Raw genomic sequence first — 27,337 nt, 5'->3', positions numbered from 1 at the left:
TCAAGATCCGACGAGGATAAACGGCGACGTTTTCATCGATACTCGTAACGTTCGTTTCAATCGACGTCTTTCCGCCGTTGTGAAAAACTGCAGGAAATATTTCACGACCAGAGACACCCAGTAGATCCAAGTAACCGTGGTGGATTTATCGATAGGTTGAGCTCACATTAAGACTCGTTCGCCGGCATGGGAAAAAGAGTAAAATACGACAGCCGGCGTGTATCGATCGGCCGAGGAATCCAGCAGGCAATCAACCGTGTGCCGTAGAAACGGCACAGTTGTTAATTGTTGCTGCGGCCTGTCTGCGGAATGGGCATCGGCAACCGTTCTAAGATTTATTCTCGGTTCGGCCGCGTATCGGGCTCGTCTCGCGTAATCTTTTAATCCGTTTAAACCGTTCGAGACCAGTTCAACTCATTTCGTCGGATACACTGCGATTTTCGTTCAAGATTCTCACGGGTTACGTACGAACGCAGTTTCAGTTTCAGTTTCAGTCGAACGGTAAATTAAAGTTGGACGAAATTCAAACTGAATCTCATTTTGCCACCCAAGTTATATTTATAATTCACGTAGCGTTTGTCGGAAACGGAGTCGAAAGGAGTAGCTCGCCGCTAAATGCGCTTTTCAAAGCCTTCGACTTTCGTTCCCTTTTTGATTAAATTCGACAGAAATTACGTCAGCGAGTATCGTATGAAAAGTAACTGCTGGTGAACGTGAATGCCGCGAAATAATTATTCACCGGCTGTCGTAAGACGTCGTATAGAAAAAAAATTCACAAGCGAACATTCAGAGCTCGATGTTTCACTAGACGTTTTCAACGCCTTACCTTGCGCGCGTTAACGTTTTGCTTGGGCGAAACTCTCTCGTTCTCGTAGTCGTTAATTCTTCCTCGATACAGTTTTCGGTGCACGTTCATTCGGTCGTTGTACCTGCCTCGTTCCTGTCTTTCCGGTGTGGAAACTACGACATACTGAAAATCAGCACGAGTTCTGCATCTGCTATACAGAAGTTTTCCTTAATACGACTATTTTACGGACTAGTGCCTTTCAATTAAACGCCGTGGCCTGTCTCTGAATGTTTGCTCTTTTCACGCGGTCGAAAGACGCGCATCTCCTTGAGCGGACTTCTTTCATTCGCTGCCCTCGCATCCTGTTCAAAAATACCGATGCCACTGAGTAGACAATTGAGACTTGCGTCGAAGTGCCCGTGTCGTAAACCGGCCGCGATCCATTAACCACGCGGATCCTCCTCGCGGCACGTGAAAGGAGACGAAGCTTAGGGAACAAGAAGCTTTTGAATTGAGCTCTTGTATGATCACAGTCGCTTGTTCAACGGACTCTTTCAGGCTCGCTCGCTAATTTGCCGTATTAAAAAAAAAGAAGGGGAAAAGAACAGGGAGAAAAAGGTAAAGGGAGAAACGGTGAAAGAAAGAAAGCGAAGGAAAAGAAAAAGAAGGTAGAGAAGCCGTGTGTCATTAAGCTACGCTGCTTAATTGGGTTAATGAGGCGATGGACTCTCCGCACAAAATGATAGGCAGCCGTTATTCGAAAGACCCGCTGCTCCGGAAAATTCATTAGGTAAAGTCTCCGCCCACGATGCTGTAAACGCGATGTGTTTCTCCCTGCTACGTTCTTTTCGCCCGAATTCCGTCGATTCGCGGGCTAAAGATCGTAACTGAGACCATCGGTCAATTTTTAGGCAAAGGAGAGGAACGACAGGTATTCTCCACGTTTGTATACGATACTCGAATGAGTTTCACGGTGGCATTAAAATCTTAGGAAGAACGAGACAACGATAAGATGGAAAATAGGATTTTACCTATGAATTTTACCATATCCAGGTTTCGAGCCTCGGTTTAAATAACGTACCGCATGGAAGCTTATATTTTTGAATGAGAAATGGCGCTTCTTTCGAATTTGATTCGAAGAATGAAATTTCACATCGGAACGTTTGCTTTCGAGAGCGAGAAAGCATAGAAAAAATATGTTTGTAGAAAACAAAAGTTGAATATGATTTTCTCTTTCTCATAGAAGAAACTGTACTTGTGTCGGAAAAATACGCTTCTGGCGTACATTTGACAAGGCTGAAAATCCCCTGCTAGCGTATTCGAGCGCGTTCGACGATACAGCGCGCGTGTACGCGCGCAGACGTTGAGGGCCGTTGAAATATCTTTCGCCGGATATGCTGCGCGTCAGTTGCAAAGCCGATATTTCAGTGGTGCCGCATATAAACACGAGTAAAAGGACCATTTCACGCCCCCGCCCTCCCGGCTGCACCACGGATCCACCGAATTTTGATTCCTATCGCCTAAAGTCACTTGCAGCGGCCTTTAAATCTCGACGCTGCAGGATTTTTCACCGTTTCACCGTGCGAATCGTTTGAAAATTCCTGCTTCTCTCCTGATACTCGTCCGCTCTTTTCAAACGATCGCGTTTCCTCGGTGTCTAGATCTTTTCTAATTTCCTGGAATTTTAGATAACTCGAAAGAAACGGGCTGTGTTTAAAAAGACGACGCTCGACGAAAAGATATTCGAACGTTTGTCAGATATCGTGGCAACTGTTGACCAGCGTCGCTGCGTTTGACAGCAGACGGCCTGAACATTGAACGTTCTCGAGCTCGTTGTCAGGTTGCATTGCGTTTGATGTATGATTGGACGATTTACGCGGATAATTAAGGTGCTTGCAGCGTAGATCGATTTTGTTGCAATTTCTTTGAAACTTTGATCATCCTTTCTTCCTTATTATTTCCTGTATTATCTGTGTACGATTCAATCTTTAAAGAGCCATAACTTTATCGTACTGGACGTATACATCCTTCAAGTTGAAAGTTTTAACGCATAATCCCTGTAGTAAGCCGCTGCAGAAATGACTGTTTGATTAATGAAAAATGAATGCGTTATGTAAACCGACTAGAAGAATCTTTTTTTTTTTGTCTTTAAAATTCAGCTTCGACCACAGGGTTTTCGAATAAAAGCTTTCATTTAGAAAATGTCAAATACATAACGTCGATAATTTCAGCGTTGAAAATGCCGTATATTATAACGTAAAGCTGCTGTTCTGTCCATTTCTGAATCGTTTGATAGCGCGTACAAAGTACAGACAGCCAAGAAATTTCTTTGTATGGAGAGAATGTGGGACATGCGTGAAGAATATGGTGCCGAGTCCCAGTGTGTTTTACTTTCGAGGGATATTTTCGTGCTAGAAATGCCTTAAACGAGTGCATAGATGTCTCTGTATAAACGTAATCTGCGCCAACATAAATTGAAAGGAAATTTGAAAAATATATTTATCTGTTTTGGTCGACTTTTTCGGCTCTGCTAGGATGTACCATAGTATTAGGTTGTCCGAAAAGTGTCTTTCTTTTACAGACACGTCTTTTACAACAACGCATTTTTATACAAACATGAAACCTAATCTGTCGAACGTTGTGATCTTTACTTTGATAGAACAAAATGGATCATACGTAATTCGATAAAATAATATAAAACGAAAAATGTTGTGCATTCATTATTTTCTTATAAAACGAAAGAAACTTTTCGGACGACCTAATATGTCGACTTGGTGAATTGTTCTTCTTCGCACGCGTGAAACGTTTTCCGGTACCATTGAGGAAAGCTGCGAAGATTTACACGTGACAATTTTTGACATTCTACGCACATTCCTAGTTTAATGTTATCGACTTTTTAAAAAAAACAAAGTAGAAAATGTCAGGACGAAAAGGGACGAAAAGGGACGAAAAGGGACGTAAAAATAATTCCGTAACTAGTTGGAACGTGAAGATTTAACACTCTGAAAACGTTGGACAAAGTCGAGCTCATTTCAGAGTCTAGTACGTGCTCGAAAATGGCGGTCTCGGTTTCCGTGGTCACACGAAAGATATAGGGACGACGTCACAGGACGTTTTCCATTGAATCGACATCCCTCTGGAGAAGCCTTTCTCATTGTGATGCGGATGTACGTATATAAAGCGACGTCTTGAATTAGTTTATCCATATGGATTGAGATCGTCGTTGGCGCGGGTCTCGTAGATCACTCGGATTGCTTTCCATTGTGCGTTCTTCGTTCGACCCACGGCCATTCTCTTCAGTTTGCATCTGAATGCCTCCGTTCTCTCTGCTTCTCGGCCATTCTGTCAGCCCTTCTCGTACGCCCGCTATTATTGAATTATCCTACACTTGACACGCGAATGCCGTTTTCAACGATTCACCTGCTTTTCACCCGTCCGCGCTTTTTCCCCCCTTTGTAAGATTTTTAATACGAGAACCAGCTGGGCAAAATGGCAAGCGTTAACCGCGTCGCTCCCATCACACGTTTACCAACGAACCAAACAACTTTTACGACGACGATTTTACGAATCCCTTGGAAACTGGTCAATCGACGCGTTTCGCTGATCACGGCCGGCTATTTCAACTGGCCATTATACCGCGTCGTTTACAAACTCGAAACCATAACAGCCCACTAAACTTTTCAGATGGAAAATCTATCGGAATCGGGTAGACGGATCAGATTTCTGACCTGCGTTTGTTACGCTTTTGGTTAAGCTATAATCGATCGGGCTTCAACGTTATTGTAGTTCGCTTATGAACAACATGACATACTTAGTAAAGTATCATACGCGAGATTGACCGTTTATCGTTCATCGTCGTAACGCCAACAATTACACGGATAGTTAGTTTCTCGTTTGAACTAAATAGGGAAGCTCGTCAACCGTTGCTTCACCCGCAGCGCGAACGAAACGACGGAAAATGTTCGCGTTAGCAATTCCGCGTCATTTGAACAATCGTAAAATAGAGAATCGTGCGAACGTTTCGTAACTGCGCTTTGCCAGCTTTTCGAACTAATTACACCGCTCTTCTTGAGCTTAGTTTTTTTTATCAAACGGCCAAGGAGGATTAAGCCGCGTTTGGCGAGCGTTCATTCGCGACAATTTATGCAAGAACTCGCGGTTGCCAGACTTTTTGCGAGAAAGGTTCGCGTTCCGAGACGGTAAAAAGTGTCGGTCATTAGGAGCAGCGAAAATGCGAGCTAGTGGAAAACCGTGCCAGCTTTGCGTGTTCCTGTTGTTGTTGTTCCCACGACTCCAGCTATCTGCGTCTCGACTGCGAAATTCGACTGCGTTGATGATGACGAAGTGCGAGATCATACGAAGTGCTTTCCTGTTTTAACGTTCTCATTTTTATTAGAAAAGTACATATATGTATATGTGTACACGTTTACTAAGAATACACCGATTTTAGTAAGAAACGCAATAATTGACCTAGATCGTTAGAAAAACAATTGGCTGATAAAAATTGTAGATCCTGTTGCATGACGATCCTGAACATACAACACAATTCGGATGATACATATTTTTGTTGAAATTTCGTTGCTCAAAATGTGAATCTGATTCGTTTAAATGATATATCGTAAATATTTATGAAAGCAAACAACAATAAATACCATAAATAAATTAATGGTACGACGATATTGCTTGAAAATTACCTGTAAACAGGTAAAAACATAATGATTATACGTGTGATACACGATATACGTTAATGTACATAATTAAGAAGCTTTTGCAGTCTAAAATGAATATAAATTAAAGACTTAAATAATTTTCTAATAATTATTCCAGTTTCTAATTTACATATTCGCATAACTATATATCTGTTCGCAAGCTTAAACGTGTCTCGTGTTTTCACAACTGTCGTTGACACACGGATATTGTAAAATAAAACGTTTCCCGAATAAAATCGTAATACGAGTCGCGAGTTCTTGTCGGGTATCGTGTTCTGGTCGATGGGGCGCTCGATCACAAAACTGGAACACTTGGTCGATGTTTCTGTCGCGCACGGACATTGCTCTTGGCTCGTCGATTAATTCGCGACGCTGCGCTGTCCAGACCGGTCATATTTTTCCGGCTGTAATTTCCAGCTGAATCTTCGCTACTTTCGTCGCTGCTATCGACGATACGGAACTATCATCGATCGTGAACTGGCTGAATCGGCGTGTTCCCTACTGTATCGGAAGCAGGGTGTATGTATGACTAGCCATGGTGATTCATCGATCCTCGATTTATGTGAAAAGCTTTGTTCCCGAAGATTTGCTAGAGACAGATGTAGGAGAAGATTGATTTTTTTTTTCATTTAATCCCTTCCCTCGAACGCACGCGCGATCTCATTCGTCTATCTATTTATGTATATGTATATACGTGTATGTAGACACGCACACATCTAGACACACGTACGAACAGAACAAATACACACGTGGTAGCACATCGTTTTGGTCCTTGCAATCTCCAATCCTCCTACGTTGTCACGCGTCAAGCGGTACACGATCCATAACCTGCAAAGCTCGAGGGAGAACCGCCCCCGTAAATCTGGTCGGTGCTCTAAATTAAGCCGCGTCTCGTCGGCTAAAAAAGAGTACACTGACTGCCTTATAAAAACGTTGAAAAGCCTACGGCAGACGTTGATTTTATTGTCGTGTCGTTTACATTCCGCTTCCTTCACCCACACCCTAAGCCTCAACCCCTGCGTTTTTGTGTTCGCCCGTGTCGTTTTAATTAGCCGACCCGGTATCCCTCGATGTCCTGCGGTCAGGGGGAAAGTTCGTTCGCCTTGGGGCGACGCTCGTTGCTTTGCTTACCTCTTCACGCTCGCTCCTCGTTAATTGTTACAATCGATAGCTCATTGTAATTCCAGCGGAAACTTGAAAGCATACTTTACGGCCGCGTGTCTGTATCATTAATGTATTATTAGCGGAAAATCATTCTTCGTACAAACGAAAGAGATTCGCGGGAGAAACGTTAGAAATTTAAAGGTCCGCTCTCTGATCGTATGGAAAGGAAAGCAGCCACTCGTATTTCAGCCGATCCTCTTTCTACGCTCTTAAGACGTTTATTTTCTTTCCAGCTTTTCGCGCTTTCCTAACAGCCACACCAGCTGAAACGAAATAGAGAGTCGGTCCAATTAATGCGCCAACCGAACGTGTATATAAAAGCTTAGTTAGCGACTGTACGTGGCGCGAGATTCGATTAGCCCAGTTGCAACGCTCGAGCTGCGTCGTCGGGACACTGAACGATGACGATGTGCATTCATACAGCTCCATTGCCACGTCTCCTTTCAATAAATGCGCGCAAAGTTTCCGTGAATGTAATAAACCGGACGATTACTTGTTGTTATCCGTTACTGCTAGCTTATCTTCGATCAGCGCTTAAACATTTATTTTTCATCGTTTTAGAAGATATTTCATCTAGACATTCCTAATTCCGTCTCCTTTTTTTTTTTTATACCTACCATGTCATACGTGGTTTAAGCTCGAATCAAAATGCTCTATTGGCGATACTTCATCGAGCTGTAACATTTTTCACAGCTCTCGGCAGCACGGAATACTCACGTTATATTACACATTCCAGACTTCGCGTCTGGTGTCGTTCGGATCAAAAATATATCTGTCATATAATCGACGGCACGATCCATCCATTCTGTACTCCTCGATCATCAAGGAAATGAACGTTCCTGAAAATATCGAAAACTGTACTGTAAACTACATCGCGCGTTCCCTTACAAATTGCGAGCGAAATTAATCGGGCAACGATCAAGGCTTGCCAGTCATCCGCGGCGAAATCTTGCGCGACTGCAACTGTGACGAATTACCAATAAACCTGGGTTTCGTGTTTTTCCCTGATACGTTTCATTCGTTCGATGAATAAACCGGTTGTCACATATTTTTCCATTCACCCTCTTGTTCACCGCGATCGATACACAAACACATGGAAGCAAATCCTCGTAATTATTTCGTAGTCCCGACAAGATACAGGGGATAACGACGGCTGACTGATCCAGATTGATGAACGTGTCAACCAGGGCTCATTATTGATTCCATTATATCCGTTTCCTTATGTCGCAGACGGCCCGATAGCGCCAACTACTCGATCGACTACAACCTGGTATCGTTTACCCTGCTTGGTGCTACAGTGTACGAACGAGTGTCGTCGCAATGGTCGATTTTTCCTTTGCGTTTATACAACGGATTGCTTGTTAAACAACATATCTGCTAGGTCACTCTGTGCTCAAGCAAGGTATGAAGTTGTCTTTGGGATTTGCTGCAGCTGGAGCAAGAGTTTACACAAAGTATTAGGTCGATAGCAGGCAGATTTCATTTTCCTTTCTGTAGCTGTTGCACGAAGAGCGCGTGCAACTCGTAGATCGGTAAAAAAATAATCGACTCTTTTAGCGTAAATAACACGAGTTATTAATCAGTTTGGGTTAATTTGTACGCGACACACATCTTAATCAACGAATCCTATAAAATACTTAAACGCAGGTACGTTTCGTATTTCTTCCACGTCAATAAGAACTGATCTGCTCCTACGAAGAATTAATCCCGCCTTCGATAGCAGAGGAAGGATGAAAATCGGCCTCTGCCTTCTAAATTATTCCTCGCGTGCGCATTTACCATTTGGACAGCTAAGCAGGCATAAATCACTCAAAGTGTGTCGCTAGAGAATCGTGGAATGACAACGATCCCCTACTAAATTCCCGTAAGTATATATCGAGTCGTGAACCCGATACCAGCCACCCTCGTCCTCCCAAGAGATTGACAGGGGACGATAAACTCGAAAACTACAGTACGCTACGGGGTTCGTTACAAGAACCGGGCTAACGAAGGGATGGTCAGGGGCGAAGAAGGTGCAACGATAGGGAACGAAGGAAAAGCCAGGGATGTACGGAATTCCGGTGTAATTAACTCGGTGGCCAGAGGCTGGCTGGAAACGAATGGGATTGATAATGACCACAGGGTCGTCTTATCTGGCGACCCGACACAGCCCAGATAGGTAGAAAGGGTCCCGTGAGGTTTCTGACCGACTTGGGTCGTCTTGGCCCAGCGCCATTTTTCATTTTCTAATACGTGGAAATAGTTCATCAGTCGGTCGACCGATAAAAACCAGCAACCGTCGATAAAAGTTTTTCGGCCTGTGGCTCGCTATTGACCTTGCCGTTAGTTCATCCTAAAAATATCCGGACGATGGAATTATTATTATTCGTTTAATCTGTCGTGTGTCGTTCGAAGGTGTTAGAATTTCATTGGAAAGTTTTGCTTGTATATTTGTAGATTTATTTTGAGATTTTTATAAATTGCAGATAGTTGATATTACGTGCGACTGTCTTTGTATATGTACACATTAACATAATTTATTTATGTTGAAGATTTGATCGATAAATTATTCTAATAAATTATTAACAAAGTGGCTGTTATCGGCTAATGCATCGATTCGAATGAAACGATTTTTCGTATATCTGGTTAGTTAAGCGATACCGATAACGATATCCTGACAATTTTATCGGTGTGCAATCGTGCGGTTTCGTTTCACTTTTCCATCAGGCGCCCACTCGCTACGTCTAATTACTGTCGCTTCGCGGACACGCAAAATGCAAATGACTGCGGGAAAATCAATGAATCGACGCATTTGGGTGCATTAGTCGAACGTTGATACGTAACGTCAGCACGGGCGTTTCCTATGTGGCGTTAAAATAGAAGCCGATGATTAAATGCGACGCTCGGCTTTGTAAATTTTCGACAGAACGCGGAAATACGCACGTTGATTTCGCGTGCCACAGCCGCTAGCCGAACGAACTTTTCCACGAATAAAACAGATTCTTTGACGCTGTATAAAAATCGACATCGAAAGAAAAATAAAAAAGGAAAGAAAGGCAGTAGTTTTCCGTTAATAACACGACGTATAAGTGTGTTGAGAGAGGAATATTTGTCAACGTTTACGAATCTCAAAGAAGTTATTCAGTCAGTGACTGGTTTGTGAATACGTCCTGTCGACGAACGAAACATATCGCAGATGCATAATTTCGCGCGTTAAAGTTCTTCACCGATGCGTTGAGCGAATTCTCAACGAGCCGATCGATACCACGCCACTATAAAATCATGAATACAAGGCTGGTTCTTGCGGATGTGCAGTTTGAACGGGCACCGATTGTAATTTTATGGCAGACATCAATGAAACCGTTCGTATCCGGGGCATATTTATTCTCTGGATGGCGCGCGGTGAAACATATAAATTTCATTTACATAGCCATAGCGAGTATACCTTTTTACGTAATTCATCGATTAACCTAATGGCAAAGGAAGCGACGGACGAAATCAAAATCATTTATCAATCTGTCACGAGAAAAGGTAATGTCCATCGATATCCCGAGTTCTTGTTACTTTTTTTTCACGTTGCGAAGATTTTGACTGGCACGACGATAACGTACCGACACTTTGGCCGCGATTGACAAAAATTGAAAGCTGATGCTCTCAACGTGCTCGCGTTAGGTTCGAGCTCATTTATATTCAGAATCAACGAATGAACGTGGAGAAATGTATATCGCCGGATAATGCGGGAAAGTAGCTTTCCCAGGCATATAGGTACGCTGATAATGGCCGCAGGTAGGTCAGCAACGAAGCGATAAAAGTTGCTCAAGAGGTTCCCTCCCCTTCCCCTTTCCTTTCAGCGACACAACAATGCCGTTGAAGCCCTCCTTTATGGCCGGTTACGCTCTTCTCCACGGCTAGTAAATGACTTCGTCTGGCAACCAACTTACGCCTTACTATGTACTATGATTCGCTTGAAAAGTTGACGTCAAAGCATTATGAGATGCCGACAAACACGTGTCTTCTGCGCACATACTCGGTGTCCCGTAAAGACCGTACACCCGCTCCACTATGTTTCAGGCTGTTGTCACTAAAACTACTTGTTCATCAGGGAATCAGGAAATTTTCTTCTTTCGCGATAACTTGTTTTCTATTTGTAAGACCTTGGAGAAGTCGAGCAGAAAGTGAAGGATTTAACAACAGCTATTCGAGTCGAACGTGTATCTATCGTACGCTCGGTGGAAACGATATAGCGCGGTGATAAATTAAAGGATTAACAAGAGACACCCATTGATGTAGCTGCGCCCAGAACTGTACGCGTTTTGTAAAAGCAATTTGAACCTTGAACTGCAAAAGACATTTGCATATTGATATCCTGTTTACAATATTTCATTAAAAGGTATTAAGTTTCTGTCCTATACAATTTGAATCTCAGCAATCGAAACGTGTAAACTTTATCTCGCCGTTAATTCCACGATTAAACGACACTAACTCACCAAAGTATTAGGTTGTACGAAAAGTTTCTTTCGTTTTATGAGGAAATAATAGACGCATAACGTTTTTTGCTTCATATTATTTTGTCGAATCACGTACGATCCATTTCGTTCTGTTGAGATAAACACCGCGATATTTTAGACTTGGTTTCACGTTCGTATGAAGGTGTATTGTTGTAAAAAAACACGTTTGCAAAAGAACGACACTTTTCGGACAACCTAATATTTTAATATTTATGACAACAAATTTTGTCGAATATATTACGCGTATTACACGAAACTTTTAACGTTATAACGTTTTCACCTACGGTGCAACAAAAATATATGTCCATATAATTGAAGAAGATGGATGAAATGAGTAACGTTTAATATTGAGTTTAATACTATGATTTCAGGGGTGGACAAGGCGTACGATGCTTAGGGATGCTTGGTCGAACAACGGTGGGAAAGGCTGGTGGCGATGGTGGTCTAGGTTGGGCGGATTGCTGGCGATGGCGACGGCCATTTCCTGTCTTGTTGCTCCGTTTCCGGGTGCCTCGGCCAATCCGGAAGCGAAGCGTCTCTACGATGACCTGCTGTCGAACTACAACCGCCTCATCCGGCCTGTTGGCAACAACAGCGATCGCCTCACTGTCAAAATGGGACTACGCCTCTCCCAGCTCATCGACGTTGTGAGTAAACCCCACTTAACCCATTATCGTAGCGCATGAATAGCGTTAGAAACTATAGAATCGGTGTAGAACGCCGGTGAGATATGTGGAACAAGAGCGGTGGCTTCTGACATCGGGTTGTTCCCCCTCGCCAGGCCTCGATTTCACCCTGCGCGGGTAATTGCGCTTCTACCCTGTCTCGTCACGGTAATTTATTAAGTCCTGCAGTGGAACGTTATTTGTAACGGGAAATTTATTAGGCAAATACTGTACGCCCTATACAAATTAGTGATAATGCATGGAGAGAATATAGCAAGAGCGGGGAAAACGATCGCGAATGCCTGTGGGAACATCCGCCATTCGAAGCGCGAGTTTTCTAAGGAGGCAAACGGACGTTTCGCAATGAATTAGGAGGACGCGAGTTAACCTGTGTGTAGAGGGCGCGGATTATAGTTATCGATGGTTGAAATATTTCATTTGAAAGGCTGCTTCGCTGTAATATTTGCTTTTTGTTTAAAATTCTTCCCTCGAATACTACATCGAAAAGCAAATGTCGCTGAATCTGAATTTTTCGATATTTCAATTAGAAGAAATTAAGCATTCGTTTTTATAATCTTTGCACATGAGCCTTGCAGTCTTGTTGTATTCGCCTACGCTGCAGTATCCTGCACGCATTTCTATATACACAATTACTAATGTTATTTATCATTATTTATAATTTACAAGAGCAGTACGATGAATTTGACGCGAGGAAAGCACGAAATAATCGTTCTCGCAGGCAACTGGCGAACGTTGCATCGCTAAAATCTGCCATTTCCTTTCGCGATTCAGGCGCGTTTACATTGGATCGTGAGATCCACACCGAGCTGCAATACTTGGTCGAAATTCGCCGCATCCATACATAACTGGGTGCTCGGAATATTTGTTTCTGCATTCTCGTCGAACACGATCGTTCGGCAGGGAAGCGTTCGGCTAACTGGAAATTCGTTTGGAGCCAACACGCACCGAACTGGCATGGCGTATGGATTATGCAGCAGATACAGGCACCGATACACCGCGCGTCCACGTACTTGCGGTGATAAGTTGAATTCCGGGAGTTTCTGCCCGGAACCGGAACTAATTTACAAGCGGGTTCGATCCATAGCACTTGAGCCATTAATTGCCATAATCTGATCGCAAGCAATCAATCGTGTCTCGGCTCGAGGTTTGCCGGATCTCGAACGGCTACCTACACACTCGAGGTCATCTTCTCGACGGATCAATGTGCTACAATTACGCGATTGTCTATCCCTTCCTTCTTGTCATAGGTGACCATACCCTCCTCCCATTTCGCCTCCGCGGCCGCATTGTCTCCTTGGTTATTACATTCGTGTTACATGCTTATGTAGCTTGGTCCGAATTTCAGCTGTAATTACCTCGATCACGGATGTCTATAGACTAAATACGTGTTCACCTCCGTTCAAACTATAATTAATTTGTTATCGGTTGGCCAGCCGGTTTGGTTGACCGTCGCGTTGGCTATTATCAATGGAATATCAACACTGTAATTTCACTGCGACCACTTTCCACTGCGGATTTGCTTGGTACGCGCTGGGACTCGCCAAATCTCGTTTCGTACGTGCTCGTGGCTCGCATGCCGTTTCTTTCCTCGGTGTAATCTGCGAGGAGAACGCGGTCCAAAGGATCGTTTGATAATACAAATTTTGCGATGTTTTGGTACGTACATTACTGGAAATGTCTTTTGCATATTAACGAAACATTGTAGTTAGGACTTCTGTAATTTCGTTGACACGCTTTGATGTTCCTCGTCACATACGTGAAAATCGTGAAAATGCAGATGTTTCTTGAGACGATCGTAATTTCGATTCAGATCGAATACAGTTCTTGGCCTGATGGTCCGATCGTATTATGATTCGCAAAGTGAGTGGTTCTGTGTTGTAAGAAGGAAGATTAAAAGTGGAATGAACTGAATTTTAAACGCGTGAAGGTAGTTTTAGCTGTAGAAACAGAGGACTAATTTAGAGAAATAGAAAGACAATGTCGGGATCATTCGATATGGTGGAGCGTGGTTCGATTTGAACCACGAGGTGTCGAGTTGGAATCCCCTAACAGCCGAGATTTCTTTCTTCTCCCGATTTTATGGCTGATATTGAGAGCAGAAAGCGAACGGCATACACAAAACCCGTGAACGCTGGAAACTTGAAAGAAGCAAATGTACGAAGCAGGTAAGAAGAAAGTTGAAAATATGCAATACAAGAGAAACACGCAAGAAAAACGCTTAGACACATCGTACACTGGTTGCGTATGCAATGGAAAAATTGTTTCGTGCGAAGGAAAATTATGAAGAGGGCATTGGAAAATATCCAATCGTAGAGAAGAGAAGCGAAAGGAAAATATTTCTAAAAAAGATTTCTAGCCACGAATTAGTTGCAGAAAATGTATTTTCAGTGCATCGTGCCTAGTTCGCGTGGAATGCATCATCTACGTTCGATGTTTCTGGACGAAAATGTGTAGGAGGCGTTAATGGACACGCTAAACTACATGCAAAGCAGCGCAGTTACGGAAAATAAATTCCCCGTCCTAAATAGAAGGAAGATGAAATCTAATTGTCGGCCGCGTGTTATTATAAACTCGAAAGCGACAAAGCTCAGCGATGTCCGCGTTATTCGATTAAATCTCTTTATCGTTGTTTGCGCGGCGCTTGCTGTTTCATGTGGCGTGCTGGCCTATACAATTGAATTAAAATCGATCGATGAGAATGGCGCGCGTTTCGTTCGACTGCGATCACTGCAAAAAGTTTATCGGTGCAACGATGAAGCAGAACAGGCAGCTTCCAACTACGTGTCTCGAAGTTAAAGGCGGAGCTAATTTATTTATCGATTTAAGTAATATCTCGAACCTATTCAAAGATCGTTTAAAACCGTATAACGAATAAACGTCAGTGGCATGTGAATGACGTTTGCGAGTTACGACTTGGCACGCGTCGAGTGCGGACTTTCCGCGAGCTTCTCACGAACAGTAATTATCACGTGCAACTGTGTGCATTCGTCGACTCCTTGAACTTGCAACCACAGCGCGAACACAGGATTTCAATGACACTCGGCCGGTCCACGCTTTGTTGGCTGATTCTACTTAGAAGCCGTGAATCAACAACGATGCAGCGGCAACAAGCCTAAATTACCCGAGATGGTCGGAAATGTTCGAGCACAAAATAAATTTCTAGCCCACTGGACAGAGAAGGATTTATTCCGAGCGCGAACAACCACGGTACGCGCTGCTTTATTCGAATTACCATATCCTCGTATCGCGTAATAAATAGACAGAGAAAAATTTTATCAGAATTGAAAAAAGAAAAAGAAAAACAGGAATATTTTGTTGGTACGTATCGAGGCAATTCGGGCAACATTTTATCGAGACGCGAATTTCAATATCTTTATGTAAAACGGCCGGAATACTCTGATGGAGTTTCCTTTAATGAAAGCCCGAGATCGTTTAAACGAGCAATAATAAATTAATCGCTTTCCAAGCGATAAATAGTTTGTCGGGAAATTTAATACTCTGAAATTATCGGGAATTTACTTTCTCTAGGCAAGCGAGCGTTTTTGTTGAAAAACGTCGAGCCGATTCCGTTTGATTTCCCCTCGGAGGACATACCTTCTGAGTATTTCCGAACAGTTTAATTAGTCCGACAAGAGCCGGAATTACGCGAGAGTGATGTAACGTCGGTTTAAACGATCGAAATTGCAGCGTGCAAGTCGACAAGAATTTTCTACACGCGCGATATCTTTCCCGACGTCGCGAGCTTCATGCAAAATATTCAACGTCGTCGGGTACAAACGGCTCGTTAACTGCGTCTCTCGTTCCCGAGAGGATGGTGAAACCCTGATGAAGGATAACGTGTCGGCTCGATTGCATATTTTAATAGCGATTGCGTCGTAAACCAAGGAAACCGAGGGGAGACCGGCGATAACCGTCACCATTTGTATTCTTTGCTACGAGCGAACGTAAAGAGGCCACGCGTGCGATGCAAAAAAAAAAAAAAAAAAGGGAGGATTGCACTCGCGAGTTAACGATCCGTAAACTAGACGACATGCGAAACCCATTTGGTGGAGTGTTGCGAAACGATTAAAATAACAGAAACATCGATGCTCGATGGTCGTGGGACGCGCGTCCTTCCGAGGATACGATCCACTCTTCTCCTCTGAATCGGAATTCATAGTTCGCCATGCTTATTGAACGTAGCAGCAGTGAAACTTCCGAGTACGATCCTGTTGGATCAACGACGATAGCGAATCTCGTCGAATCGATTCTTAGCATCGATGTTTCCTTCTTTCAACCGGCTAGTTTCTCGTGTCACGCAACAGCCAACGCCCACTTTTCACGGCCGATGAAAGCTTCGCAATCCGATCAATAATCACAGGCTAACCAGCCAATTGTTTGGTACGCGTAAGTGGATGCACGTTTAACGGTAACGGAAGAGAAGCGGCAGCTTTCCTTTCGATGGCGCACACCTTGAAACAATGAAGGTGTCGACTGCTTGACTGGGCTGGCTTAGTACCCCCTTCGGTTAGGCAGACACTCGAGCGAAAGCTCTTTGATGAGAAGCTGATTTTCGAGTCGAGTGTGATTCCCCGAGTTCGCTTCGTGCACACGCGGCTTTTATGCGGGAGGCTCGTTGTCGGATTTGCTGGATAAGGACACTTTCAAGTATACAGACACATCTTCCTGCAAACAGACTTGCTTGTATCTCATACGCTATCAAAAACCGCTATCCTTAGATTGCATATCAAATAATTATAATACGTGAAAGTACAAGCACGACGCAATGAAAGGCAACGAAAAGCAAACAATTCACCGTTCAACAATTAATTCACACACTTTAGGCAAATTAAGCGCGTTAATCTCAAACACTCGATTTTACTGCAACCCTGTAAGCAAGAGAAGGAAGAGGTGAAGAAAGAAGAAAATAAAGGGGCGAGTGTTTCATCTGAGGCCGTCTAAAAGATTCAATGGTAAGGCAACTTAGAAGGTCTGTAGCTTAAACTGAGTCATAGGTATGTATATTGGATGGACGACTATGGCTATTTTAATATAAATGTCGAAGGATCACAGGAATCTTTAGAATCGTCCCTGGAGTATAACATGGAGGATCCTCGAGAAGAGTTTGCAAAATCTCTCGAAGGATGCCTTTGCCAAGACTCGGTAAAATAATGCGTATGGAAGTCTACCAAGGTGCATCGTAAAGGCGAAAAATTTAAAAACGTCAGGTGGAATGAATTGAAGAGGATCTCGTTGAAGAAACGATCGGAGGGGCGAAACGAGCGGCAACGGGTTAACGTATGTGGCAAGTGAGCGGACCTGGTCACAGAGGAATGATGTCCCAGAAGAGCCATAAGAGGAGTAGTGACTCTCACAGCGTAGCAACGTCCAGCCATTATTTACACGGCCTCCTTTTCAAGGGAGCATCTTCTTGAACTCACGGTGGTTCGCCACGGGACAGCGGCCTTCGACTTTATAGAGATTTACGAGCCACGGCCTGGGCGAGATTGACTTTTAGCTAGACAAGTAGCCGCGCCACGAAATCACGGACCTAGCTATTGTTTGTATTGCGAGAGGATTTGCGCAAAGAGCACACAGAACCCTGAGCGAAAGAAGACGCTCCGTGTGATCGGGCAAATATTGTCGTTTCATATGGCTCTCGGAATTTAGAAGCCGGGGAAAAACGATAATTAAACGCTCGATCGTCCAGTGAAAAGCGAAAAATCCGTAGCTCGAGTATGGGTGCTATTTGTTTCACCGGTGATCCTGCGGTGCAATTCCATCGATCAACCAATATTTGTAGAATCAGTGGACTCGAGCAAGTGAAATTGTGCAGTTTATACAATAATATATATATGAACCATTTAGAAATCAAACTGTTCAACTTTATTTTCTGAAAATTCCTTAATTGCAATTGTACTTTATTAATTTAATACGCGTTATTAACGTTCTGATCCTAATTAATCTATCTCTATTGGATCAGCTTGGTTTCGGAAGAACTTCCAACAAATCCAACAATCTTTAGTCCGTCATATCAAACGAAAGATCGCGATTCGATGGCAAAGTCGTAGCAGAGTAGAGTAGAGGTCCGTTGAGGAAGAAGCGGCTAATTCGGAAGCAATGGGCGTCAGTGATCGAAGTAGATCCAATTAAATCGAGCATTCCGAAACAGGTGTAATTGAAGAGCACGTACGGTACGGAATGGAAGGGAAAGGTTAAGTCTCGTCGAGTTTAAGCTGCACAGGAAAACGATTTGACGGTTCGAAGGGCACACGACCCTTCGCTGTTCTCTTCGTTTCTTCTAATTAAGCCGAAGCTCTGGCTATCTTGGGCGGGGAACCGAGGAGCTGGGAATGAACGAGAACTAGCTACGGCTCGATTCTTCTCGCGCCATTTTAGACACGAATTGCGCAGCTAACTAGTGATTATGACGGCCAGTTGGCTGGTCGAGAGCATTTTAATTAGATACCCAACGCCGTCGAGCTCGCCGCGTTTAATTGCACGATGTTCGACGTATTTTTGGACCAGAATTTACGACGATTCGTCGTTTCTAAGAAGCGAGCGAGCACCGTTGCTCGATGGATGGTAGTTTAATTAAACGTCGTATAATTGGCCGTATTCAGCGTTTGATTCTGTTTCCTCGGAATTTAGGGAAGAATTGCCAAGTTGATTTCAGCGATAATTACCAAGGCAGTCTTTCGTATTTAATATTCATACGGTTCTCAATCGCCAGATAAAAAAGAAAATTCGCGGCATGAAACTTTTTGGTCTTGTCGATTAGTCGGCACGATCTCGACGATTTTCTAAATTAATCTCCGCATTGATCGGATTACTTGAATAGAATCGGCATGCCTTCGGGTAAACAATTAAGCCGAACCTCTGTTGTCGATCGCGCAACGTTAACGATGCAGCTGCGGAACTTCGGTATTTCGTTCGGCTAAATCGAATGGGCAAATTACGCTTCTCGAAGGAGTTAAATTGAACGAGGTAAACGAAACGCGCCGTTTCCCATTACACGAACTCGTCGGGAGAGGGGCGGATTATACACGGCGGAACGATACAATGCAAATAAGCGAGATCGCGCTATTACGTTTTGCTTCTTTTAGCGACAGTTACAGAATGGACCACCACGACGCGACGACTGAAAAATACACGCCGATGTACGCTGCCGTTTAAAAATATTGCGTATTCAGTTGTAAAAGGTATACGTACATAGCATTGGTAGTTTTTTAAATAAATAATTCAAATTTATAATGCGATAAGTTTGTGATACGGCAGGATGTATCGCGTATGATTATTAATTTGCCTCTAATTTGTGCCTTTTGGTAAAATTCATATATTGTTAGAACAAATCTATCTAAAGTGTCCGAATACTTTTGAGCGGTAGGTTGTTTGCACGTGATGTAATCAGACGCGCGATATGGTTTGCAAGAATCTTCGATGATTACTCAAAAGAGATTGTTTCGTTAATTTATCTAGAGATTTGTAATTGCTTCGGTAATTATCGGGGAAACGTTGTTTAATTTAAAATAACCGATATTCCGCGTGACTAGTAGCTGCTGAACGGCTGCGAAAGGAATTCTCCGGAGGATGCTGTCGAGTAATTTTTTAACAAACTCATTTCGTATTTTTCGTTATTCTGTTTTCAGCACTTCGAAAGGCTAATTTCCATTTTTCACCTTTCCTTTACTTCTGCCTTGCTCTGAAACATTCTCTATGCGTTTTATAATACTCAGGCGAGATTCTCTCATTATTTCAGAATTTTTACAGTAACATTTAATTAACTCATCACGGACCAAGTAAAACGAACTGTGCATCGTCGTTTTTCCTTTTTCTTTTTTTTTTTTTTGGTTTTCCAAGCGATAGAAGTTTGCTTGTAGTTTTTCACCAGGCATCGGCCCCTGTTTAATTTCTTCTTTTATCACTGTCAATTAGCTCGAGTTTCATCGTACAATTAGACGACGCGAACAAGTTTCTCGCAATCCTTCTCAGTCGGAAAGCGAAATACATCATCGCGATCTAAAGAGACAGTCGCGGTGCTCGGTTCTTAAGATAGTGTTACAAGGATCGCGTTACTCCGTCGTTATCAGTCGCTTCGCGATAACGAAGACTTTTGCTCATTAGGATCGGGTAGAGAAACTTCCTTCCTAACGATTCGAACCTTCTTACGATGTGGTTTCCTTGAACACGGTGTCGAATAATGGCGTAGTTTAAAAGTCCTTTCGAGAAAATGTATTTCTCAAATGTTATCCTAAGTTTATACTACTTGCCGCTGCCGGATTATATAAATGGATTTGAATTTTGTTGTCTGAGATGCTATAAGTTGGAGTATAATACTCATCCAGTCAAATTGACTGGTTTTACAATTTTATTTTAAAATTCCTACTTCATGTTATATTTTTTCCGCAATAACGTAATGACTTTCGCAACGATAACTAAAAGAATAATATAATGAATTTTATTTTGTTTTTTATGTATTTAAACTCAAAATAATTTTGGATCAAAGCTACTTATACCAATACCAGTCAAAATGACTGGTATTTGTCAAAGTGTAAAAGGGTCCTACAATCTGTTTATCGAACCCCAATTAACCAGTTTCCTCGTTTTGTACAACTTCCCACATGTTTTTAAAAGTTTTACTGCGTATCATTCAATATGACGATATCAGTTATCAGGAAAATCCTGGATCGATCGTTAGGTCGCTAGATACTAACACTAGAAATACCACACCAGTCAAAGTGACTGGTTCTACAATTTTATAAATGTGTCAACCCTCGTTTAGGGATCATGGTTCCAGATGGATTAATAATACCAAAAATGTACTGCATAATATGGAATTCCTTTTGTAAGAGAGTAATAAATCAATAAATATAAAAATATTCTATTATTACGTATTTTTTAAAGACCAATCATTTTGATTGATTCTGGTAGAAATAGCTTCGTGTTAACTATCGGTAGTTCTAATGTTAATCATCAAAGTATTACTAGTAATGTCGTTTGTCATATACATACCCTTTATCATCAGTAGATTGTGGATATATATACAAATTTATATTTTTATTTGCGTAACTAAAGCAATAGGAGTTTGTCACAGTTTTTATTCACATGCGAGATATTCTGAAATATGATAACTTTATTTTTTGAATTTTCTGACGCTTCATGACCGAAAAGAAATATTTTTCGTTATAGAAGACGAGCTATTGATTTATCGATTTTTCTACTTGTGGCTTTCGTATATTCTTATATGCTAATATACATTTGATGTATTTGTACAGTTTTAAATTTCTCATAAAGGCATAAAAATCCACTTTTTATACGGTGGTCGTCATCATCAGTAATTTTAACGATCTCGTAATTCATTCTCTCTTCTAATCATTAACCCTTTGCACTGCTATGTCGTGCGTGACTCGATATCAGTTTTTATCCGAGAAGCTCCTTTGTCGAGTCCCACTCTCCATTCTTTCATTTTTTTGTGAAGCGTGCGAAAGAAAAGCAGGATTGCACCCTGGAAATTGTTTCAAGATATATCATACACTTAACAATTACTAAATACAACAATAGTGTGAATAAAACTGGTATTTAAGCGAATTTGTTTCTTCCTCTATTTATTTAAATTGCCTTATTTTTTAGTTAAAGTAAATTTCAAATAAAAAAGCGTTGGCAGCTGCCGCTAATGAAATTGAAATAAAATTCGGAGTGCAAAGGATTAACTTTGCTTTATAGATCCAACGAAATAAGAGATACTTTTTAAGATACAGATTTTTATATAGTACGTAAAGTTCATCGACGATGTCAATAATCTCGATGCCGTCATGCAAAATTTAATCCATGGTCTTTGAAAATTGTTTCGTCGAAGTTACGTGTATCCAATAAAACTTGAAAATCCTCTTACGTTAGTATCGCTTAAAACGAGCCAAGAACATTCGATCAAAGTTCATGAAAGTTTCCAAAATATTGTTCGGAACCTTGTCATTCCCCGGTCGTAGTTTCCAAGTCAATTTTAAGTTTCACGCGGCGACGAGGATAGCGTAAAATTTGCATAAAATAGCCAAGCAAAGGAACCGCCATCGAAGTACTTAGATTCACGTCTGCTAATGTCGTATGAGTGATTGCCAATCATTCGACGTCGGTTAGAATCGCGTGAAACCGACTTCATAGCGAAGACATTGCTTGTTTAATATTATCTTGGATCGATCACGCTTGAATCAATTTCAGTTAAATTAATTGCCATTTAAATATAAAATAATTTTCATTTTTTTGTATTAAAGGCTCACTTTCTTTACAGGTTTATAAAAATCCAAATTTTGACACTGCTATCGCTTGCTCTTTGAATCCCGCAATTATATTTCTCCTGATTTTCTCCTTATCGTTATACATGTTGCTTATTAAAAGATCGTCAGAGGATACTCCTACAGAGCTTAATATTATCTGGACCGTATGCAGCCGAAAATTCACTAGTTTGGTGGTTACAAACGCTTTAAAATATTCAATGTATCGATAACGATCTGCAGCAGGAAATTCACGAATATGCTTCTAAATCACCCATAATTAACAGCCAGCATAGTCATTTCCTGCCTTATTACCGACCTGAATAATTCAATTTCCTTCAGTCTTCATAGGTGACTGATCTCGGATTAATTGCGATGATTAAACGCGCGATTCGCATAATTTCTGACACGGCATGCGCCGAGACGATCGTTGGACAGATTAGAGAACTCTTCAGTCTGGAATAAAGTTAACGCGTTCCAAACACTTTGCATAACTAACTACTATGTACCTCGGTAGACCAGGATAGAAGTACACGAACGACGAAATTGTTCCAAGGGAAGACAATCGACAATTTCGGTGAGTGTCTTCAGTTTTAGTGGAAAATCGATAGACCAGGAAATAATGTTCCTTCTTGCTACAGCCTTGCTTGAATAATTATATTTTCCTTTAGGTTTTCACGGTCGACTAACCTCCGAGTAATTATGATAGTTAAGCTGGCAATTCTGGCAATTTCTAGCAGAGAGGATATTACGTTGCAGCCTGGTCGCGCAGTCAAGTGATTTTCATACTTGAGTCGGAACTTTCTTCAGAAATAAGGAAACCAGGTGGTCGTTTCTCCAGTTTCAGATACTCGTCATCGGGTTAATCATCTTCCTTTAATTTATTTACAGAAAGCTGGATAAAAGGCTATTGATTAAAAGCCTCGAGACCGGACTGATCTGTTCTCGACTAATTAAGTTTCGTTCAGTTTTCACGAGAACGCGATGGCCGATAGGATCGAACCTCGGGGATTATGCTCTACGTGTAATTAAGTTCCGCATGGCTTTCGCCGAATTTTCGATAATAAAATCCCTAATACGATGATCGTATTAATAAGTTCATCATTTATCCTGGAAAATTTTCGCTTTTCTAGCAAGTGGCTCGGATGATTCATCGCGCATCCAAAATGCTACGAATTAACATTGTTTGCGATAATTATAACTAACGCAACTTTGATTTTCAATCAATTAACGAATCCGTAATCGAGGTTCATCCATGGTTCAGCTACTTGCGAAGTTCGAGTAAAAAGTCCAGGATCAGCAGCAAGAAAGTTTGATAGCAACCATCGGTAGAATGGAAGGATGTAGGTCAAATGAATTGGTTAATGATTCTTCTGTCAGTTCCCACATCGATTTCTCGCGAGACGCCTTTAAAACCATCACCTGTTAATGATATTTCCGTGACATCGAGGAACAGGCGATCGCCTGCTCCGATAATTTCCATCGAATCAGGTTACATCGGAACAGTGATCGATCGGTGGAAGTTTGGCCAGTTTCTTGGATAAACTGATTCTCCGTTTGAAGAGTCACTTGTCTCGCGATCTCTCGTTCGGAGGCTGGCTCGGACGTCGTCGTGGAACTTGAGCGATTTCGCTTCAAGTGTTCTCTATTCCTCTCGCTTCCTATCCTCTTGTGAATCGAGTTTATACAAATTTCCGTAGCCGGAGTTTTGCGAGTTTCTATAAACTTAACCCCTTAACTAGGAATGACGAGTTCATTTGTCATTGGAAAATGCGTCTGCAAGACGACTTAACTGGTTGCACAACTTTGAAGACTGTGCTCACTAGATATGTACAGTGTGTGCTTTCGGTAAACGAACTGCCCGGTTCAAAGGTTAAAGATCTCGACGACTCGGTCCGTTGTGTAAAACAGAACGAAAATCGAGAATTCAAAGCGAACGTGATTTTTGCCTAACGTCATTCGGGAAAGTTGTCACACCCCGTAATTAGCTCGAGGGATCTTCAGTTATTCAGAACGAGTCATAAACATCACGTAGTCGCAACCGCCAACGGAATTTAAATAAAAACAATCTAAAGATTTTTTGTGCGATCGGGTAGCAATGAGGCGGCAGGACAGAGATTGGTGAAACCGCGTGTTCGATAGTTTAGAAGTTATCGGTGAACGTTCTCGGAGCATCAGTAATTTCCTGTTAGGCGAGCCTCCGTTGAAACCAATCGTCGACACGCGTCGAAAGGGAGACGCGCATCCCACCAGGTCGCATCGAGTCGAGGAAACAAAACGGTTGCTTGTGCTGGCCGCGGCAGCAACAATGCACGATCGATATCTGTTTTCGGCGCGACGCGGCTCAGCTTTCGCGCATAAGGTGCGCGAGTTTACATGCGGCCCCGTATACGCAAATTGATGACAGTACCGACAGATCGACGCGGATTCAACGCGACGAGTAATCGCTTTCTCCCTTGTTACCGGCCACTTCGGGTAATTAAGTTCCCTGTAGTTTTCACAGGCGAATAGCCATGGCCTGGTCGGGATCCAATTGCCGTAACTACCGGCCGCAACTCTTGTATCCACCCTTCGAGTATCCAGCGATTCCGGCCACGCGGAAATTAGCTGCGCGTTACACGGAACCCTTCGCTCTTCTTCATTTTTTCCGTGCCACGGCAACCGAGTTTCAATTCCAACGCCACTGTGTAATTGTTTCAATAATAGAACATAGACGTGCTATTATTTTCTGTGCAGAGATGAAAAGATGACTGAAACTAGGGTAGCTAGAAATATCGTGCAAATTTACCTCGTTACATGCATAGCGATGTCATGTAGTCGATTGCTAGCGGTTGAAATTCGTTCATGTTTATTTTTTTTTTCCTCAAATGATAATGTACGGTAAGCCCATCTTTTCTCTGAAAATTATTAGGAAGAAGCATGGAAATTTTCGTTACCGAACGGAAGTGTCATATCTAATAATTGGATATAGCGTGACGAAGGAAGCATACGGAATATGTATATCGAAACCAAGTCCTCGAGACCAAATCCTTCCCATTTGCATACAAATCCTGATCGTACCGACTACACTAGCAGGAAGGTAAATTTGGTTATTCATTGTGTAATAAGTCAGTCTTCTCTCATATAATAACGAAAACAAGATATATGAATTTTTGTTACTAGTCACAATTACGATTATATTTAAAAAATGTTTAAGTAATCTGGAAATGTTTGTAGAAGTTACAGTATATCTACTATCTATAAATATATATTTATCAGAAAAGTAGCATAGATATATGATCGCTCTAGTTCTTAACTGTTCTATCTCCGCTACTTCGTAAACTGAGAAAACCGAGTTTAAAGTTCATGAAGTTAAATATTATTGTGTGGGGTTGGGACTTGAAAGAATATTTGTTGTTTTCCAATTAGATTTTTCATCATATTTTCATAAATTTGTATTCTTTATACCAATGAGACGTATATAGGTTGGTTAATTACATTTTCTTGAAAAATGGAATTAGAACAGTCAAGCACTAGGACGACGGTATAGTAAGTGTTAAAAATGGCCTCACTAAATATCGAGGCTTATCCATATAATGGATAATCCACTGTGTAGACTTTTGTGACCCCGTGAAATATACATTTGCACTAAATACTCTGTTGTACACTTCTATGTACATTTTTTGATCCGTTTCAAATTTTACCAACACAACTATGACAATTGCACCTCATTACCATGGCGATCAAATTTCAAATTGTTTCATGTAACACGCGTAATGTATTCATAATTGGTCTCTACAACTGTTCGAATACTTTCGTAAGCTAATGTAAATACTAAATAGAACGACGTAACTTATCTCACTATTAATCCAGTGGATGTCACCGAAAACTAAACGACAGAGACTCCAGAAGAGAAGTATGAAAGTTGCAGTCAGATATAATAAATTAGAAGAGAAATAGCTAGGGATACGACTTAACGTTGCAACCGTCAAGGCGAATGGTTCATTTCGTAAGTTAAGTTGTTGCCTCGTACGACCGAGTCAACTGGTGCGCAACAGAGCAACTAGAAACTTTGCCGGGTACGTTCGAAGCGTCTTGATCTCGTCCCTGGGAACACGACGAAGCAATAGAACGATCCAGGTATTACATGACCAACATCCGTACTGGTTGAGCTGCCTCTTCAATTCTACCGGCTTTGTCATCGAGCCTAACGGGAACGTTGCTTCTCTTTATAAGCGTCATTCGATCTAGCGTTGCCTTGTATCCCACTGCTACCGTTGCCTTTCATCCGACGTGCCGGTGACCCACAAGTCGGAGTTATTATCGCTGTCCAAAGGAATAGGCAGAGAATGGAATTGTTTTCTGTGCCATTCGTTCGATGCTGCGTCTCGGAAACACTTGCACAGCTGCGTACGAGAATTCTGCACCGAGATCAGGTTATTCAACTCTAGTTAGTCGAGCATACACTGTGTATTTAAAAATCTTTCTTCGATTTATAGTTGCATTCTTACAATCGGTTGTTGCTACAGATTTAGTTATGCGAGTACTCGAATAGGAAAGATCATGCACGTCGGGACACGCGTCTTATTTGACTTTTTACAGTTTTAATAATTCGTCTAAATACCTCTCTTTTCGTATTGTATTCGAATTAAGTGGAAAATATCACGCAAGTTCGATATACGTATTATGTCAATGATATAAAGCACGCGAATTTCCTTGTTATGAAACTATAGTCTGCGTACGATTGGTCTCTTTTAAATTGTGTAAGAATCAAGTAAGAAATTTCGCGTACACCAGACACGCTTTTTTATTATTTCGCACTTCAGTCTTTATACAAAATTTCGCATTTAACATTGTCTGCACTACATTATATTCTCTCTTTCGACTAGATCAAACAGAAGAAGCTATAAAAGTCGGACGCACGTACCGAGTCACGCGTTATACGTCATTTTACGATTTCAGTCACACAATGCGCACGGATTTTTCTACTCAATATAGAGAAACCATGATCTGAATATGCTTTCTCTATTTAGAATCGCGTCCGACCGAAGTAGAACAAGTTGCGCGGGTCAGACATGCGTACAACGCCACGAATTGTACGCTGTCCTCCACTGCGCGTATACGTAAATCCTGCTGTTTAATCCTAAAAAAAGAACTGAAATCTAAAGAGACTCTTTCGCTAACGCCAGAACATCGACGTGATCGCATCGCGGAATCTCGTTCGTTGCACGTTTTATCGATTATCCCCATTGCCGAGCTTTTATCGACTCGATTAATT

At 41.9% G+C, this 27,337-nt stretch overlaps 1 protein-coding gene across 1 annotated transcript in view; it reads left to right on the top strand.

Moving 5' to 3' along the window:
- The window catches only part of LOC122570483 (acetylcholine receptor subunit alpha-like 1), a 163,355-nt gene that overhangs the window by 39,740 nt on the left and 96,278 nt on the right, over positions 1-27,337 (top strand). Inside the window, exon 2 of the mRNA XM_043732851.1 lies at positions 11,519-11,794. Within this exon, the coding sequence (XP_043588786.1) occupies positions 11,537-11,794 (258 nt within the window). The 5' untranslated portion in view covers positions 11,519-11,536. The remainder of the gene's footprint in view (positions 1-11,518; positions 11,795-27,337) is intronic.

This window comes from Bombus pyrosoma, linkage group LG9, assembly GCF_014825855.1.
Source record: "Bombus pyrosoma isolate SC7728 linkage group LG9, ASM1482585v1, whole genome shotgun sequence".
Lineage (NCBI taxonomy): Eukaryota > Metazoa > Arthropoda > Insecta > Hymenoptera > Apidae > Bombus > Bombus pyrosoma.
Note: the sequence above shows the minus strand (reverse complement) of the source record. Positions and strands in the feature narration are given on the sequence as shown.